Source organism: Tenrec ecaudatus, chromosome 1, assembly GCF_050624435.1.
Source record: "Tenrec ecaudatus isolate mTenEca1 chromosome 1, mTenEca1.hap1, whole genome shotgun sequence".
Taxonomy (NCBI): Eukaryota; Metazoa; Chordata; class Mammalia; order Afrosoricida; family Tenrecidae; genus Tenrec; species Tenrec ecaudatus.
The window spans coordinates 88,219,966-88,238,653 of record NC_134530.1 but is presented as its reverse complement, the minus strand read 5'-3'; the positions used below and the strand labels follow the sequence as shown (position 1 = coordinate 88,238,653).

The 18,688-nt window shown below is 41.7% G+C and overlaps 1 protein-coding gene across 4 annotated transcripts in view; it reads right to left on the bottom strand.

The window, feature by feature from the left end:
- NFIA (nuclear factor I A) overlaps nt 1-18,688 on the bottom strand; it is a 422,222-nt gene that overhangs the window by 74,106 nt on the left and 329,428 nt on the right. For 3 of the 4 annotated variants that reach the window (XM_075556953.1, XM_075556946.1, XM_075556938.1), the window contains exon 7: nt 13,874-14,002. In XM_075556953.1, the coding sequence (XP_075413068.1) occupies nt 13,874-14,002 (129 nt within the window). Of the gene's footprint in view, nt 1-11,154; nt 11,209-13,873; nt 14,003-18,688 lie in introns of all 4 variants that reach the window. The other variant, XM_075556962.1, reaches the window with a different exon arrangement.

Here is an 18,688-nt window from a genome sequence, read left to right as displayed (position 1 = left end):
ATTTCTAAGCAACATGATTCAAAGCATCCTCCAGAATTCACTCAACAATGGATTTTTCCCACTGCTAGTAGATTTCACAGAGGTGGAGGAAGCATGAGAAGAACCAGTGTGGTGTCTGAAGACAGGAGACAAGTTTTCATGCCCACTTGGGTACCAACTAGCTTTGTGTCTAGCTTCTATGCTCCGACATTGCAAAATGGAAATAATATGTCTTGAACAGAATACCCTGGGTTTAAAATCAAATGATGCCATCCATTTCTGTATGTTACTGTGAGAAAAGTTATTTAGTGGTTCAGAGACTACAACTCCTTATGTGAAAACTGGGGACAATAGCACCAATTTAAAAGATTTTCTTAGGGTTACAATTAATGCACGAAAGAGCACCTATACATTGTGGGTTCATTCACTCAACAAATATATGTTGAAGATCTATGGTGTGTATATAGATTGTATACCAGACTTTGGGTTATTTATTGTCTTTAGAATTGTTTTTAGAGTAAATCAAGATGCATGAGAGCAATCAGGATCACTCGGTGCAATGTAACAACACTAGATCATAGGGAACTAAAGTTGAACTACTTTCAAGTGACCCTGCAAGATCACCACATGGGGTAATAGTCCATTTTCTGTGGTTGTTAAGGGCAGGTGAGTTGTTTTTGCCCCATCCTCACAAGTCTTGTAATGTTTGAGCTTGACCTTGTGGCATCCACTGGATAAATCCATGTCACTAGGAGTATTCCTCTTTTTCGCTGACTCTCTACTTTTACCAAGAAGTATCCTTTTCTAGGGACACTCTTCTGATAGCATGCCCAATGTAGGTGAGATGCATTTCTGCCATCCCTGCTTCTAAAGAGCATTCTGGCGGTGTTTCTTCTAAGACAGACTTGCTTGCTTTTTGGTAATTTTCCAAGACCTGAATTTTACTTGTGCTCTGCAAGCACAAATCCCTTAGCTCTTAAGTGTGCAGAACCCATGAACCAGTGTTCACCACAGCTTTGTTGTTATTGCTTATAGTGTAAAAGTATTATTCCCGTCTGCCCGTGGTCCTGTACTCCTTCTTTTGGAAAGAGGACTGTCTCTGGGGGGACCAACCTTTCCTTGTGATTACCTTATCTACCCCTGACTCCTTGGGCAGGCCAGGCCGAGCCAAGTAGAACCTCTCCAGGGGTTCTCAAACGAGGGCCCACTGGCCACATGTGGCCCTACGAGGACATTTATCCAGCCCGACAGGCATTTTTGCCCCATTTTTTTACTTCAAAATAAGATATGTGCAATGTGCGTAGGAATTTGTTCATAGTTTTTATTTTTTTAAACTATAGTCTGGCCCTCCAATGGGTCTGAGGGATAGTGAACTGCCCCCCTGTTTAAAAAGTTTGAGGCCCCCTGCTCTATTCTCTTTCTAAAAGCAAGGAATGATTTGAAGTTGAGCACATGATCTAAACCAGGCCAAACAGAGCCGTTTGCATCTAGGAGTAGGGACCTTTGCTAGAGCTGTTGTTGAAAAGCCACCTGTTTTCTTTGAGCATTGCCAAACTGATCGGAATTAGGCCTGGAACTGCTTGCACCAGCTGTGCCACCAGGGGAGGGACTCTCGTGTAGAGCTGAGAGACAGAGGTACATAGTTTTGAAGATATTATCTAATATCCTGTATCTAACACTATCTGAAATCAGAGACCTCCAGCTGTTTTACTTACATGAACCTTGATTTATTTATTGGGGGGGAGGGGTTCAACAGTTTGATTAGGTTTCTTTTAAATGCAAGAGCCCTTATTAACATATCTCCTATTCATTATTGAGGCTGCATTAATTCAGCAATTCCCCTGTGATAGTTGGGAATTTGGGAGTCTAGGACGACTTCTAGAGAGACTAGGGAGGGACACCAAGGCTTTCTAAATTCATACTGTGTGCCAATGGAAGAAACCCAAGTTGCCACAGAGTCACTTCCCATACTTTGAAACCGCCTGTGTGCCAGAGTAAGCTGCGCCACGCAGGGCTGCCAATGGCGAGCTGTTTGGTAGGTCACTGGGCTTTCCTTCGAGGCGCCTCTGGGTGGACCACACTCTTCAATTTTCACAAAAGCAGTTGAGTTCATTAACCATTTGTGCACCCCAGAGAGGAATCCATACAAAATAATACAAACTTAAATCCTCATAAATATTTTAAATTCCTCTTTATCTATTATCCCTCAATCCCTTTGATCCCCTTTTACATGAAACTTATCAGAGCAATCATTAACTGTTTTATGGCTGCCTTTTCTGCTGGATTGTAAGGGCAGGAGCCACATCTAGCTTACTCACCGGAGCCTCATACATGGTAGATCGATCATACGTGCCCAATACCAGCTTGCTGGATTAAGTTTAATATAAAGCTATTCTAATAGTTTAGACAAATTTAGATTTCCACCTTCTAGAAAAATTCCGCTATTTCAGGAAGGCAAATGTAAAAGTGAAAGCGAAGAAAATTTGTAGGGCTTGTGAATTAGTAATATCAAATAGGTCCAGTCTTTCCATTTTCAAACCATTTGCCAATCTAGTTATCCCTTTAGAAAGAGCCATGCCCAAATGAAAGCATGCCTCAACGAACCTCCGCCGTGTCCACGACAAAGGGGTAATCTGTCATGAAATAAGAGTTATTTATTTAAGGGCGGGGGAATCCTCTGTTTTGTGAATCCTCACAAGAGGAAGGGTTTGGGTGACAATGCACACTCAGTTCCCCAGGAGCACACCACCTCTTTCAGGCACACATGCATCCTGCTCACACAGCAGGAACTAAGAGAGAGCTCAAGATGGAGAGGGAGGAGCCAAGGAGGTGAGGGTCTTTTCAGGAGAACCACATACAAAGAGAGAACATAATGACAGAGCTCAGGAGGGACCTGAGAGATGGCTGGCACTTACTGGAGAGTTATGTGTAGGAAGCCTTTGATGTGTGTCATTTTACTTTATCTTCTCATTAACTCTTTCAGGTATTTTCTGACGGGAGGGCAGGCTGAGGCTGGGAAAGCATAGGTGGCCTGTGGAAGCTGTCACAGAGCCCGAGTGGCTGGTCAGGATTTGCATTCTATTCTGGATGACTCCAAAGAACAGATCCTGCTCACTGTCCTCTAATACTTCATCTGAATAATTTCTCCAAAGTCAGATGGCTTCCTTTCTCTCAGATCCTTTGTTCAGAAGCCCCTTATTATTGCAAGAAGGCCTGGCAATTCAGATGGTGTTTGCAAGAGGGCTGTGCCCAATAAAATGGAATTCTTTGGGGGACAATAAAAAGCAACCTCTATTTAATAGAAAGAGATGGCAAGTGACAATGGTAAATCTACGATGGAATTACACATTAAAGAAAACAAACATTCGCTCCATGTAGATGATTAAATACAGTGTTTTAAATATGACAAAGGATACAGCTATGGACTGGGTCACTCTCAGTGATAACGCACCACATCAAGGAACCGTACATCCCCATTCCAAGTCTGTGTTCACTGCCTTTCCTTGCCAGATGATAAGCTGATACTACATACACATTGTGAAAGCTACAGTTCCATGCTGCAGTAATTCACTTAAGTTTAGCAATGATTTATGGTTCTGTCAATAGAGGAGGTTGAAAACCCTGCACGGAAGCTTAAATGTGTGTTTTTATATTGAAAGCAGCAAGTGTGTGTGTGTGTGTGTGTGTGTGTGTGTGTGTGAGAGAGAGAGAGAGAGAGAGAGAGAGAGAGAGAGAGAGAGAGAGAGAGAGAGCGCTTTCACATAAAGAGAAGATACAAGTTCAATCTTGAAAAAAAAATAACTCCACTAGGGAAAAAAAGGACTAAATAATGGATCCAAACAAAGCATTAACATTAGATTAAGCTAGACTGGACAAAAAGAACTGTAGAGACTTATTTCATTATACAAGTCATACATGGAAATCTTATCAATGAAGGAATTTCTAAGGAAGCTTACTCAGAACTGCCTTCACTGTGCATACACATGTGAGACTAAGAGGGGTATGTGTGTACGTGTGTGTGTAAGTATGTGAGAGAGAGTGAGAGAGTGAGAGAGATCCCATTCTTGTCTTTGGTGTGCCTCACCCTGGGGCATTTTGCCTCTTTAAGAGATTAGGGAGGCAAGTGGTCTTCCTGCTCTAACCTGTCCTCCCTGGAAGGACGGATTAGTATTAAAGCAGTGCTTCTGCAGAAGAGCTCTCTTTAGAAGTTTGCTGCAGGGATGACAAATTAACCCAGCAGGGGGTCACACACATCTATCTCAGTACAAATTATTAGTGTAATAGAGCTTTTAGTTATGCATTTATCTAGTAATTATTGAACAGTTACACAAAACCAAGCTGAGCAGCCACGGCCCTTTATGAGGTTGGCTCGGTGGGTGGCCTTACAGTTAATTTAGGATACTTCTCCTCTGAGCAGTTCACTTGCAGACAAATTAGCTAAACCGCCTTCTCCTTTAAATATTTTCCATGTCACAGTGAAACTCTTTACAATACAATAAAGGTACAGTTTTAATTACACGCTTCCTGACTTTTGTTTAGTTGTAGTTTTAAAACATTTGCTGGCACTGTGTTTTCCTTCGGCTGGGCAGTAATAGCTGGTTGTAAGTATCTGGCTAATGAATTTAATAATTTCCTGGACCGGTAACTTAAAGGGCCTTTGCTAAAAAGCGGCTTTTCCTCTCTTACTATCCATTTACTTCAAATCCTTCGGTGGTGTTTCCCATTAGGCTTGGCACTGGTGCTGGAGTTAACCTTGACCTGTGTTCACAAGTCCCCCAGATTCTCTGTACAAGGCTGGCGCTTGTTTTCAGATGGTGCTACTTGTTAGGTCTCTGATGTTTGCATTTGAAAACCAACTCAGGCAATTCTTACTGTAGAAAGACAATACAATGCTTTCTCAGATGGCATACTCCAATAATAAATAAACACCTTGCATATGTTGGCAGATTTTTTCAGCGCCTTGTTAGCAACAGGTACTTAATTGCTTCTCATTTTCCTGAGATGATTCAATTGCACTAAACTCTGAGAGACAAATGAGATTCCATTGCCCTGACAGAGGCACCAGCATGCTCTGCAATGAGGTGAAGAGCTTCCAATTTGTGGGCACGCGAAGCAAGGTCGCTGAGCAAGCCTACCACTGGGGGCCTGTGCCAGGAGAGGGTGCCATCTTTATGGCTGTGGTTCAGCACAAGTGAACATTTCTGCTCCGGGGTCCTTACTTCATGCAGACAACTTGTAAAATCCCACAGCCAGTATCCTATAAAAGGGGAACCAAGTCATTCTGAGCGTAGCATCCCCCTTAATGCCTATTAAGGTAGCAGCTCTGGATTAAAATCAGACATGCCGGTAATATTGAGTGCTCACACATATGTATTTGACACCTGGCTAAGGGCCACTGGATAGCTATGCCTTGTGCACTTGAGTATCTGCATTACACCTAGGGGATGGACAGAAGACCCTATTACTCTCTAACTTTCTGTCTTTGATCAAAGCCATGCATCCATTCATTTATTCCAAAAATTTGTTTTGAATGGTTTCTATCTGCCAGGCACTAGGCTGAGGGATTCAGCCAAGATGTAGTCCCTGCCCTAATGGGTCCTGCCATCTACTGATACGTACTGTTTTCATATTTTATCTCCCTTGCCCTATTCCTTTCTTATTGTCCAAGTATATTATGAATCTACTCCAACCTTTCCTGGTGACCTCAACTTCCTGGAAGGTGATCTTAAATCTCATTATTCTCTGCAGTATATTTTCCTTGGCTAACCTGGAGGATGTTGTTGACTTCAGACCCTCGGGTGTTTCCTCACTAGGAGCAGCGTCCCTTCTTTGAGCTTGAGGCTCATGGACTTAGAGAGGTTTATAGAGCATATACACTTCCACTTCCACTACTCTCCACACAGAAACTGGCATGATTCATGGAAAACTCAGTAATAAATCTGACTTACGTGACTGTTGTCTAAATATATCTTATGCATAGTTTCAGAATCAGGGCAATTTTGCTCCTAAACTCCCTTTTGGATTCGTAGAGAAGTCAGGTGTTAGCCTCCTGCTCACACTTTTCGGTCTCAATTCCTCAGTACCCAGTCCCACACAGCATGATGTGGTCACCGTGGACTTGAGAGCAGAGGCTGTCATGCTTCTCCAGGTTTGCAAAGTGCCCAGAGTGACTGTTGTTTGGTAAGGTGCCCGCCCCTTGTCCCTGGTGGCGATGGTCTGCCAGTCTTAGCCGTGTGACTGCTCTACCCCGAGGGAAGCTCTCTTGAGGACAGAGCCCATGTGCCTATGCCCACTCTATTCAGGAACTGGGGGCCGCCTGCGTGGGACACGAGCTTGATAAGTGCGCGTGTGAGCCTTTGTGTGGGGGTGGAGCAATCGCTGGGTCTCCGGGGCATAATGGAAGTCTGCTAGCTAATGGTAACATTGAAAAAAAGCCAAACTGGTCTTTAAAAAAATGTTTTGAAGAGATTTGAACCTGACACGAACCCTACACTTAACAGCAGCAAGGATTCCTGGACTAATGAGAAGGGTCAAGTGATTAGTTTACAGCTGTTATTAACAACAACAACAACAACAACCCCCCCCCATGTGATAGCACTACTTGTGCCATGCTTATTGAAATATGCAAAGGGCATTGCTGTACTTTGACTAATTAAAAAATGTGGAAACAAGCTAACTGTTTAAATTAATGCAACGTATCTCCCTCAGTTTGGGGGTGGGAGGTAGAAACCACTGACATGGTCTACAGGGTAGACAACTCTGAGACTAGTTTCTGGTCTTGGCTCTGGGTCAATTTCTCAGCTGTAAGACTAAAGAGGTCATGTGGAGAACAATGCTGGTTGCTAAACTGTAGCCTGCCCACATCTCCCCCGCCTCCCACTCCCACTATCTTTTACCTATTTAGAAAATTCTGCTTTTGTAAAGTGACAATATGTTTAGCTAGAAATCTAGATTCGTCCCCCACCACCACACCCCCCACTCCAGCTCCCTTGTAACTAGAAGTGAGCATGTGACAAAGTTCTGACCATCCTGGTTAAGATTCCATAAAAAGTAGTAAAATGAGCTGGCAGGTACTTCTGCCATTGCCCTTCCCTTCTTGCATGGTATGCAGATGTCAGACCGGAATGGACTGGCTACAGGAAGGCCAGAGGCCACAGCATGAAGACCAACAGGACCCACTAAGCAGGGCTAAGAGACGGAATCTGGGTCCTTGACAGCATTGTAGAGTTACATGGGTGCTGGACCATATACGTTTTTTACAGTGCAAATCCTCCTTTTCCTGTTTATATATATTTTCTGTTACTTGAGCCATATCATTACTGGATCAAGACTAAAATCCAACCCAACCCACTACCATCAGCCAATTCAGAATCCTAGTGATCCTACAGAGCAGTGGTTCTCAACCTTCCTAATGCCGTGACCCTTTAATACAGTTCCTCATGTTGTGGTGACCCTCAACCATCAATTTATTTTCACTGCTACTTCATAACTGTAGGTTTGCTACTGTTATGAATCAGGCGACCCTATGTAAAAGGGTTGTTTGAGCCCCAGAGGGGTTGCGACCCACAGGTTGAGAACCGCTGTTCTAGAGGGTTTCTGATATTGCACATCTTCACCAGAGCAGACAACTGCATAACTAATTTCTTAAAACTAATCTCCTAACGAGCAGCTGGTGGGTTTAAACTACCAACCTTGTGGTAAGCAATCCAGTGCTACTTACCCAACAGCACTACCAGGCCTAGGAGGCAGAAAATTAGGCCAGGAAATCCTATGATCATAGGTGAGGCTCAATAAATGCTTATCTGCCAATTACTTTTAACGTCTGTCTTCTTCCAACTTAAAAACCCGAACTGAAGAGTGCTACTTTACTTATTGAAAAACATCTAAATAATGGAAATATCATCCTTTATTTTGTTGTTTTTGAAGATAGCTAAAGCAGAGACACAAATTTCAAGAAGTCTCATAATCACAAGAAACTCTAAAATATTACTTCTGACGACTCCAAATTTCCAAAGGTGTTAAATTCCAAAGTTTATCAGGCAAACTCACAACTCTCCAAAGAATGAAAGGGAAACCCAAGGGATTTACCCCTCCTTTTCCTCAATTCCATGAATAATATAAATGACCATGATTAAATTCTTCATTATCGTTAACATTTTAAGTATTGGCATAGCAAAGTCTGTCAGAGCTCAATAATTAAGTCTAAAGTATGTGGCAACACCATTACTGAAATTTAATTTCCTTCCTCCCCACCCCCCAAAAAAATCCAAAGTGGTTTAAGCCCTTTACCTAGTCATGTCCCCTTGAGAAACAAGTGGCAGAGCATGACCCCAGGCCACCGATGGTCACACTGAGGCCACAGGGGTAAGTGATGTTCAGAGCCTCAGACAAAGCCAATCTCAGAGGGAAGATTAGTTTGAAGAAACAACACTTCCCTACCTTAATGAGGTCCACAGGTGAGTGGTCAGAGGGTGGCATAACTGAGAAAAGCCTCAGCTATTAATATAAAAACTTTGCTTAGATAATCTTGCAGAATATGTCTTTGGGTGAAAGGCCAAGGTTGTACATTGCATCTTAGACACTCTTTAGAAAGAAAAAATACTGTATAAAACATACATCTATCATCGACTCTTCTGAAGCATTGAAAAAACTTAGTGTGGAGGAGGCAGGGGCGTGTATATTTTGGGTATTCATGTGTATTCGGAGTAATCTGTGCTTGTTCCATCTGTATTTGTACATACCGCCCCACTGTGGGAGGGATAGTGCAGCCACCACACGGTGCAAGTTAGGGAACCTTCCCTCGCTGAGACACTGGTTAGTTAGGCACAGCGGAAGGAGACCCTGCCCAGTGCTGCGCCACCCTCCACTTGTCCTTATGCCCAGTCCATCGCATTCAATGTCTTCCTCCTTTTCGCTGATCCACTACTATACCAAAAGCGCTGTCTTTCTTCGGGTACTACACCCTCAAGACCACATGTCTCAAGTACAAGACACAGGGTCTCTCTCTCCTCGCTTCGAAGGTGTATTCTGTCGATATTCCTTCCCCCCAAAATTGGTTTGTTCTTCTGGTAGTCCATGGGACAGCACTGTCACGTGCACATGAGGTGACTGAAAATACCATGGTTTGGGGCAGGCAAACTGTAGTCCCCAAAATGATACCTTTGCTTTTTAACTTTTTAAGTGGGTCCTGTGCAGATTTGACCCACGCAATAAGTGATCTTGTTTCTTGATTTCTGCTTCCATGAATGTTGATTGTAGATCCAAGTAGAACGAAAACCTTGACAAGTTCAATCTTTTCTTCATTTATCCTGATATTTGTCCATTGGTCTAATGGCAAGGACTTTGGTTTCCTTTACACTGAATTGTAGTCCATTTTGAAGGCTCAGCCTTCGTCTTCCTCAGTAAGCGCGTCAAGTCCTCTTTGCTTTCAGCAATCCCGTAGGCGTCATCTGCACATCACAGGTTGTTCCTGAGCCTTCCTCCAAACCTAAAGCTGCATTCTTCTCCGGTGGGTCCAGTTTTCAGACCATTTGCTCAACATACAGGCTGGATAGGATGGGAAAAAGATAAAAATTCCGAAACTCACTTTTCCTGATTTGATACCCTGTAGTTCAATGGGTCGGAATCAGTTTGAGGGCAGTGAGGTGCTTTGGTTTCAGTATACCCGTGTTGTGTTTGAAAGATTCTCTCCTTGTGTATGCACAGGTTCTGCATGAGTATACATGAGTGTTCTGGGATTTACCTTTTACCAAAGTTATCAGTAGTTTGTTTTAAGGGCTATCTGGTAGGAGTTGGATATTGGCCTGTCACTGGTAGCATTGTACCTTCAGGATCGATCTTGAAATGACTATGCTGTGGTTCCTCTTCAGTGCATCATTCCCAGCATAGATTATATGTTTGTCTAATTCACAATGCTAATACCAGTTGATTTCCGTTCACTAATGTCTAGGATATCGATCTTCAAGCTTTCTATTTTATTTTTAACAATTCCTATTTTTCCTAGTGTCATACTGCCTACATTCCATGCTGCAGTTATTAATGGATGGAGGCTGACACGGTCTCTTCTCACCTTGAGTCCCGCCATATCAGGAAATGAAGACCCTGGAAGCTGGGCCCTTGCCTTTCCACGGGGGAGGGGGTGGGAAGTGGGGAGGGGGGCGCATCGTTCGGCACGGCATCAGGCAATGTACTCCTGCTGTTGATATGGTTTTCACGGGCTCATGTTCCAGAAGTGGAACACTGGAGGCTTCACTGACACCTGTCCACCCCGGGACCCTGCTGACATTTGAAATACGGATGGCACAGCATCCCTCATCACGGAGGCCACCATAATGCAGCAAAGCAACGGATGAGTGACTGTGTATTTAACACTGTCTTTTCAAGAGGAAACATTCAACACATTTTCTTTTGTTCAAATGGCCACCAAATTTACAAATACAACTTTTGTCCATGGTGGAAAAAAGGAGGCGTTATTCCTCAGTGAGGTGACCAGGCTCTGCTGTGTCACCTTTGGTCCAGCGCAGCACGGAGGTAGTTCCCACACTGATGCTTCCTAACGGGTGGTGGCTAAGTCAAGGCACTCCCATGAGGAACTTTAGGGAAGGTAGCAAAGGTTCTGAGGAGAACTAAATCTACCATGTGGTCCTCCATGCAGTAAACTGCTCTCTCCATCTTCACCTCTCACCCAGGGAATCTAGCGACAGGGCCCACTTTTCCCTCCTCTAAGGTGCCTTTCAAGTTTGACTGTCAGTCTGACTTCTCTAGTGATTTACTCTTTCAGGTGGTGGCAACTCTATATGTGTAACAAAAGCACCTGAAGGAGAGTTCTCCACTGTGGTCACAGCTCATTTATTAACCCCTGATGCTCTCCATCAGACACTCCCTCCTCAGACCTTCCTCCACACCACGTCTTTGTTCTAGATGGGAAATTATTCAAGTATCAGCTTTTCAAATGGCTCAAAGAATAATAATAATCATAATGGAGGAAATATTCTTGAACAATGAGAGGGTGAATACACACCTCTTAGGCAGGAAAAAAACAAACAAACACAAGTCTTATATAAGCCTGTCTCTATGATTCTTCCCATGAAGATGCTCCTGCCGAGCTTCATCTCAGCAATGCAAATTCCCTTCCCCAGACCACTAAGAAGGGTGGGGTGCAGTAAGAATGGGTACCTGAGTAGACTTTCCAGAAAGGAGAACCGAGGATGCTGGGAGCCATCTTGAATTCTGGTGAAAACAAAGAATCTTTGGTATTCCATAATTTAAACTAGGTAGAATTTTCTCTTTTCCTCATAAACAGTTTTATTTATAAAAACTTATATGAACAAGAAGTCAAACTTCTCTGTGCTATGGGTTCAGGCAATCCATCCTGGTTCTGCCTGTGTGATTTATGTTAGCAAACATCCTGAGTGTTCCGGCATGAAGAAGCTCCCTGTCAAGGAGCCCGAGATCTGGTGCTAGAACTGGGATAGTGATGGCTAGAACTGCTGGTCTAAGGAAAGACTCAGTGTCAGTAGTCTTAGCAGTTACCAGTAAACGATCATATATGCACACTGCTTATGTTGTTCAAGGAGCCTTCCACTCTGTTGTTTCATTTTTGTATCTGTACAAGAATACTGGACCCTGAGGAAAGACCCATGCATCGACATTATCTACATTTTACTAGTGACACGATTGAGAACCTGGAAGGTAAGTGAAAGGCAAAAGGGCAGCACACCTCGTCTTTCCTACCACCATATTGCTCTTCCCAGCGCTTGCTCTCTTGCCACACGAGCATCTCTCTTTTACTTGGAATGCTCTGCATTCTTCTATGCATCTTTTACGTCTGTCTTTAACATTATCTGCATTTTGCAGTCTTTGATGTGATACAAGGTTATCAGTAATAGCACATTTGACATTGTCTTCTGATAGGACTAGAGAGCTTTCTCTCCTGCACCAGACTGCAGGCTCTATGGGACATGAGACTGAAGATCCACGGTTTATATAAAGAATACATAAGTAGTTGCCACTAAGTCAGTTCCACCTCATGGTGGCCCCACAGAAGTCAGAGTAGAACTATACTTCATAGGCTTTTCAATGACTGATTTTTGGAAATAGATTCCTCGGGCCTTTCTTTCAAGGGACCTATATGTGGACTTGAACATAGCTAGCAGTCAGGACCTATATGTGGACTTGAACATAGTTAGCAGTCAGGACCTATATGTGGACTTGAACATAGTTAGCAGTCAAGTCCATTAACCATTAGCAGCATCCAAGGGTTCTCATACAGGCTGACAGTAAACCTTTGTTTACTTAATGAATGAACCTACACTGATCCCCACATGCTGTGTTCCTGCAGAATTTTTCTTTCCTTTACAATCTGTTTAGCAAGTGGAATATGTTAACATAACCATACAAAGAGAAGTCCCCCATGCTCTACCTCCTTGGGCCTTTAAAATTTCTGAGTAAAAGGGTTGCATATCTCTGATTCTCCATCAGTGTTTAGATACTTAATACATGCTGACCATGAGTATCATATTATGATGTTCTCCCAATTTAAATAGCATTATTCTGGGATTGTACAATGCAATCAGATGCACATTTTCAAGTGGCTTCTCTGATTGTACGAGGTACATAAAGTGAAATCTTGCCAGAGTTTTAGCAAATATGAAGCAAGTAAATTTCCTTAATTGCAGGTGCAGTCACTGTTTTGCACATGAGTCAAATCCTTTCTTTTTTTAAATGCGATTCTTCCACCTATATACTGGGCAGCTCTCACAACTGCCAGACTTTCCCCAAAAGCTCACAGAGTATTCATTAAAAGGATTCAGATTTGTGGGGCTAACATTGAGATTGATGTAAGAAATATCAGTTTCCCCAGATGTAAGTCAAAGTAGACAAGAGACTATAGTTCTCTAGGATGCTTTATGGTACCAGCTGGTAGACCACAGACTCACCTAAAGGAAAATCTGATGGAAGAAAGCAAATGTGGTTACAATTACTCATACTCCTCCTGTGGGAGGTTTCATAAACAAACTAATAAATATTCTCATCTTGTAATAAGATCAAGTTAAGTGATTTGCTGACATTCTCTTGAGGGTTAAAGCTTGTCTTTAATGTAAAATACAAATCACATTTCTTGCGGACACATTTTAATAATAAACTTAAAAGCATATGAGACAAAAATAATGAAAACATTGCAATGAGAACCAGACAAACGATCTACTACTTCAAAGGGGCGAATGAAGACCGCTCATCAACACGCTGATGCAGATGACCTCAACACACAGAGCCACAGAGTGGAATCCGCTTTCAGGGGAAGAGAGGCAGCAGGGAGGAGAGGCTGAAACACGGGATTACTTGAAACCAGGTAACTAACCATATGGAAATACACTCACACACAAACACAGCATAAATTGTGGAGCAGATCTGATATGGGTCCAATCCAAATACCTGCCACATCTCCCCACCCCCCACCCCCAAAATAAAATCCCACTGGCATAGAAACAGGCTCAGCCCCCTTTCTAGTAAGAGAAAATCAAGGACTTTGTTGGCAAATCTATTACTAGTTGCTTATGGTCAAGTCATCCCATGTGTGTCCGAGTAGGCCTGTGCTCCATAAGGGTTCTCAGTGAGTGAGTTTTCTCTCTTCCAAGGCAGTTATTCCTAGACTCAAACCTCCAACCTTTTGGTGAGCAGTGGAGTGCAGCAACAGTTAAAGGTAGCACCTTTAGAGATATTACCACATTTCCTGGGTTCCTGAATAGTCCAAGACTGCCCAACAGATGAGAACTTGGAACACTCACTGCCTTCGGGAGTATCTGGGGTGGGGGTTCTTCAGCATCTTTCATTGTGCTGGTCCTAAGACCATTTCATACTTAAGCAGAGAGGAGGGCCCTATGCAGTAGCTCACCTCTGGGTCCTGTAATGACAGGTCGGTGATGCTGTGTGAAGGCCGTTCCCAGGGAGGAGGTCTGCGAAGGGGAGGGGCTGCTGAAACCAGACTTCTCTGACTTCTTCAGTGTGGTTGGAGATGGCATTCCTGATGAGAAGAATTGATTGGTAAGCACAGTTTAAATGAAAGAAAAAAATGGGTCTAAAAGAGCACGTTTAATGAGAGAAGAAAAAAGGAGAGATGAGAAGAACCAGACCATTATTTAGAATTCAATGTTTTCAGTGTTTCTGAAAAGTTGTGCTCTATGCCCATGACCTCTAAGACCCCACCCCCCCAAAAAAAAGCAGCTACAAAAGATACACAAACGTCCTCCTATCAGTTACTACCTTAGCTCAGCTGCAAAACATTTTTCTCTACATTTCCAATACTAGTCAGTCATAATTACTGGACTGGTTATGTTTTCAGTAACCATACTGACACGTGTAACTCTGAGATATCTATCAATTTGGCAGGGTGGCAATTAAAAAAATGAAAATTTGGATACAATAATAAAGGAAATTACTCCATTCTACATATCATAGGGTATATTTGTGCTCCTTTAGTATTTTCTATAGTTGTATAATGTGGGTTTGGGTTAATTTGCTTAATTTTGCAGCACGAAATCGGTCAGCATTGATGTCAAAAGACCCAAATCTCATTTAACGTGTCCATATGCTGCATTCTGTAACGTGTCCATATGTTGTCCCTGTGTAGTATTCTGCCCATAGCCAGAGGTGAATTGGAAAAGCAAGTGTGTGTGTGTGTGTGTGTATACACACATGTATATACACGCGCTACTGCTATTGAGCAGTGGATGGCTGTGCCAAAGGTTGTATAGGTATAGATCTGCTCAGATCTAGCTAGCTGGGTTGACAAATCACATGCCCTTATTATTTGTGATCACAGATTTTCTTCTCAACAAATTCTATACTATGACCCTGGGGGTGACCATAGGGTCTCTGACACAATAAGAAACCACGGCTGGTTTGCCCCTCTCTCCTTTTTGCAGGCTATCTAACATAAGGGCTAGAATGCAACAAGGGTCCCTGAAGACATTTAAACTACGTGTACAGATCTCAACTTTACTCTGACTACTCAGTCAGCTCTTGGACCCGGCAAACCTTGAGGTTTTGACTCCAAGAAAGGAACAGATTGCAAATTGATAAGCACAATTTGTATAATCAAACATAAGTAGAATAAGAGGTGTATGGGATTTCATAATAATTTGTCCACTCTGGATCTGACCCATTCTGGGTCAATATTTATGTGATTTAAATGAAAAGAAAAATTCACTAAAGTCAAGTGATTTGTCTACATTTGTTTGTTTTATAAGTCAGTAATCAGAATCATACCATCTCGAGGTTCTACCAGTTAGGATGGGTTGAGGTTTTGAAGCAACCTTCATTGTCGGTGACATTTGCCATGGAGGAAGCATGCCTGTATCAAGTTTGACTAAGATAATCACACCTAACTTAGGATATCATTCTTTTATTACAACAGAGAAGAGATTTCAAATAATACAACTAAAGAAATCAAAAGCAACCAAAAATAAAACACATTTTTAATTAATTAAAAAATGTTATGTGCAAACCAATTTTTAGACTGCTGACCAAGCCACTGATTTAAATTCAGTCAAATGCCTAAATTGCATGTCATGAACCAGAAATAATATAGAAATGGAAAACATCGGAACTCTTAAGATGGCGCTCCCCCTCCCCTACTCCAGACAATGGAATCACTGTACTAGCCAATGAAACCCAGCATTTGAATTAACCTTGTTAAAAAGAGTAATTGTTTGCGCTGATGGAAAAGTCATCATGTCTTTGTAAAACTCCTAAACACTGCAGAAATATTGACAGTTTTAAACCTACCATTTATCCTTATTAAAGGGAATTACCAAGTAAAATTTAGAATCAAGTACAGGTATAAAAACATTAAAATTGGTAAGTCTGGGTTCAAAACAGTAAAATTCAAATCCTCTTTCAATGGGGTAACAAAGAAAGAAATGCTGCCGGGAAACAAGAAGAACAAGCCAAACTACATATACTCTTCTAAATTTATCACAGCCAAGGAGTATGAACCCTAAGGCTATCATGAATCTCAAAATTCCTCTGTTTTTTTTTCAATATTTAAAGACTAGTATCGAACACATCCTTGTTATATACTTCAATATTTTCTCTAGATTCATAATGTATGTTTTGGTTAATTTATTTCACAATCTTAATTGGCCAGATAAAATTTCAAAATGCTGGTAAACTGCTTTATATTAAGATGAGAGAACATTAATCTTGGCTTTTATTTTTAAAATCAAATTTAGTTTCTGTAAATTACTTTAAAATAAACTCCTTAATTTGTTTTTTATAATTATCCATGCACAATAGTTAACACAATTATACAGATTAATGAGTGATTGGATTTTTCCTATTGACACAAAACTTGAACTTCTACAATTTTTATTCAGAAGCATCGTATGTCAGAAAAGATGACAGAAAAAGTAACCTTTCACAGATAAAATGCAACCTTTATCCTGGAGCAATGAGTAAATACTAAAGTTTGAAATGGAAAAACACAGAACTTTACAAAATAAATGTTATACTACCAGAAATACAGCACAATAATTTGTTTCAATGGGACATTTTGTCTTTCTGATTGCCATTAAAAAAAAGATGGTGGTAATCAGTGTAAGAGGTAGATTTAATGAAACATTCTGACTGTTCACTGGTTTTCTAGACATCCAGAATTCCTGAATTTCCCTCCACTTTGCCACTTCTGAGTTACCCGAGCTCTTCCTAGCTGTGCTCAGTGGACAAAGGCAAACGTAACTGAAATTCAAGTCCTTCAAGAATGGTTCTTGGAGGCACTTAGATGTAAAGCCCGAAGGGAAATCTTTTTTTCCCTTCATTTTATGACCATACGTATTTATTTTTAAGAAATCATCTTATTGGGGGATCTTACAGCTCTTATCACAATCCATCCATACACACATGTGACAAGCACATCTGTACATTTGTCGCCATCATCATTTTCAAAACATTTTCTTCATACTTGGTATCAGCACCTCTTTTGTTCCCCTCCCTCCTGCACTCTCCCTCTAAAGGGAAATCTTGAAAGTACCAACCAAACATGGTTGTCATCAAGATTCGTTTAGTTTCCTCATTAATAGTTGAGGTAGTCAGCTAAAATGTCCTTAAGGATGCCTGGCCTCTGGCACATGCTGTCACTAAGTGCCAAGTTGGTTCAGACTCAGAATGAAGTTATATGTAACAGAACAAATCACTGCCGCATGCAACACTCGGAACAATGATTGCAACGTTGAGCTCACTGTTGCAGCCACTGTGTCTGTCCATCTCACTGAGGTTCTTCCTGGTTTTCATTGGCCCTCTACTTTACCAACCATGGTGTCCAACATGTCCAAAAGTAAACGAGAGGAAGCCTCACCTTCTTCACTGTAAGGAGCATACTTTGTGTAATGCCCTCACTTGAATGCACGCAGAGGCAACTCAATTTTTGCATGTGTAATTAACGTACCTACGATGGTTAACTTTAAGGGGTCAACTTTGCTAGGCTAGGGTTCACAATGGTTTGGTCAAACACTAGTCTGGTTGCTATTCTATAATCTAATCTAATTACTTACCATAATGCAATCTTATTTAATTAATCTGTTCGGGAATAGAGTGTTTCCCAAGAGGGTGTTCTAACTCCATACTAAATAGATATTTTGTTAGAAATCTCTCTCTTGATTTGTACTCTGCCAGCTAATCTATGACTCTTGGGAAACATATCTGAAGTCTCCAGCCTATCGTTTGACCTATACAGTTTGGATTTGCCAGTCCTCAAAATCACTAGAGCTATTCCCTTGAAGTAAATCATAGTAAATTAAAGATTCTCTCTCACTCTCTCATACATATATATATGTGTGTGTGTGTGTGTGTGTGTGTGTGTGTTTGTATGTTTAGAACTAGTTATTTTTCTCAATAGAACCCTAAGATAATGCTTAATCAAATAACTCTGAATTAAGCAAAATCAAATACTATCCTGATTGGGCCTGGATCTAATTAGGTGAGGGTCCATTAGTCACCCTTCAAGACTGGAATTAAACTTACCCCCTCGGCTCAACTTTCAGCCAAACAATAGACAGGCCTACAAGGTGAACAGGAACATAAGGGAGGTAAGCACTCCTTAGAATCTAGCTAATGAGATGCAAAGCAGCAGCATTTGCTCAGGGGTAAGCTTCAGGAGTCAGGAAGGAATGGGAAAGGAAGCATGGGAACAGGAAACGCAGAGAGGAAGAAGGGAGAGCGCTGTTACCCTCTGGGCACTGCAACTAATGCCAGGAAACCAAGTTAACGTGACCTGTTGGACAGAAACTCAATTGCTCTGCAAGCTTTCACTCAAATCACAACAAAAAGTTTAAACAAAACAATCGATAAAAGAAGTCAGAAAGGGTTTCGGACCGGTTTTGAAGAAGTAAGATGCTCTGTTGTAAGAGGACCACAGGCATTATAGGGTCTCTAAGAACTGAGAATGACCCCTAGTTACCTTAGTCCTAAGGTCACAAGGCATTGAATACTGTCAATAATCATATGAGCTTGGCAGAGGCCCTGAGCTCCACTCCAGTAGAGAGTGTAGTCTGGTGACTTTTGACTACATCCGTATGAGACCTGAGTGGAAGACCAGTTAAGGCATGCTCATACTCCCAACTCATGCACACAGGGAGATGATAAACGTGTATTATTTTCAGTTAATAAGTTTGCAGTCATTTGTTACAATTATATATATATATATTTTTCTTCA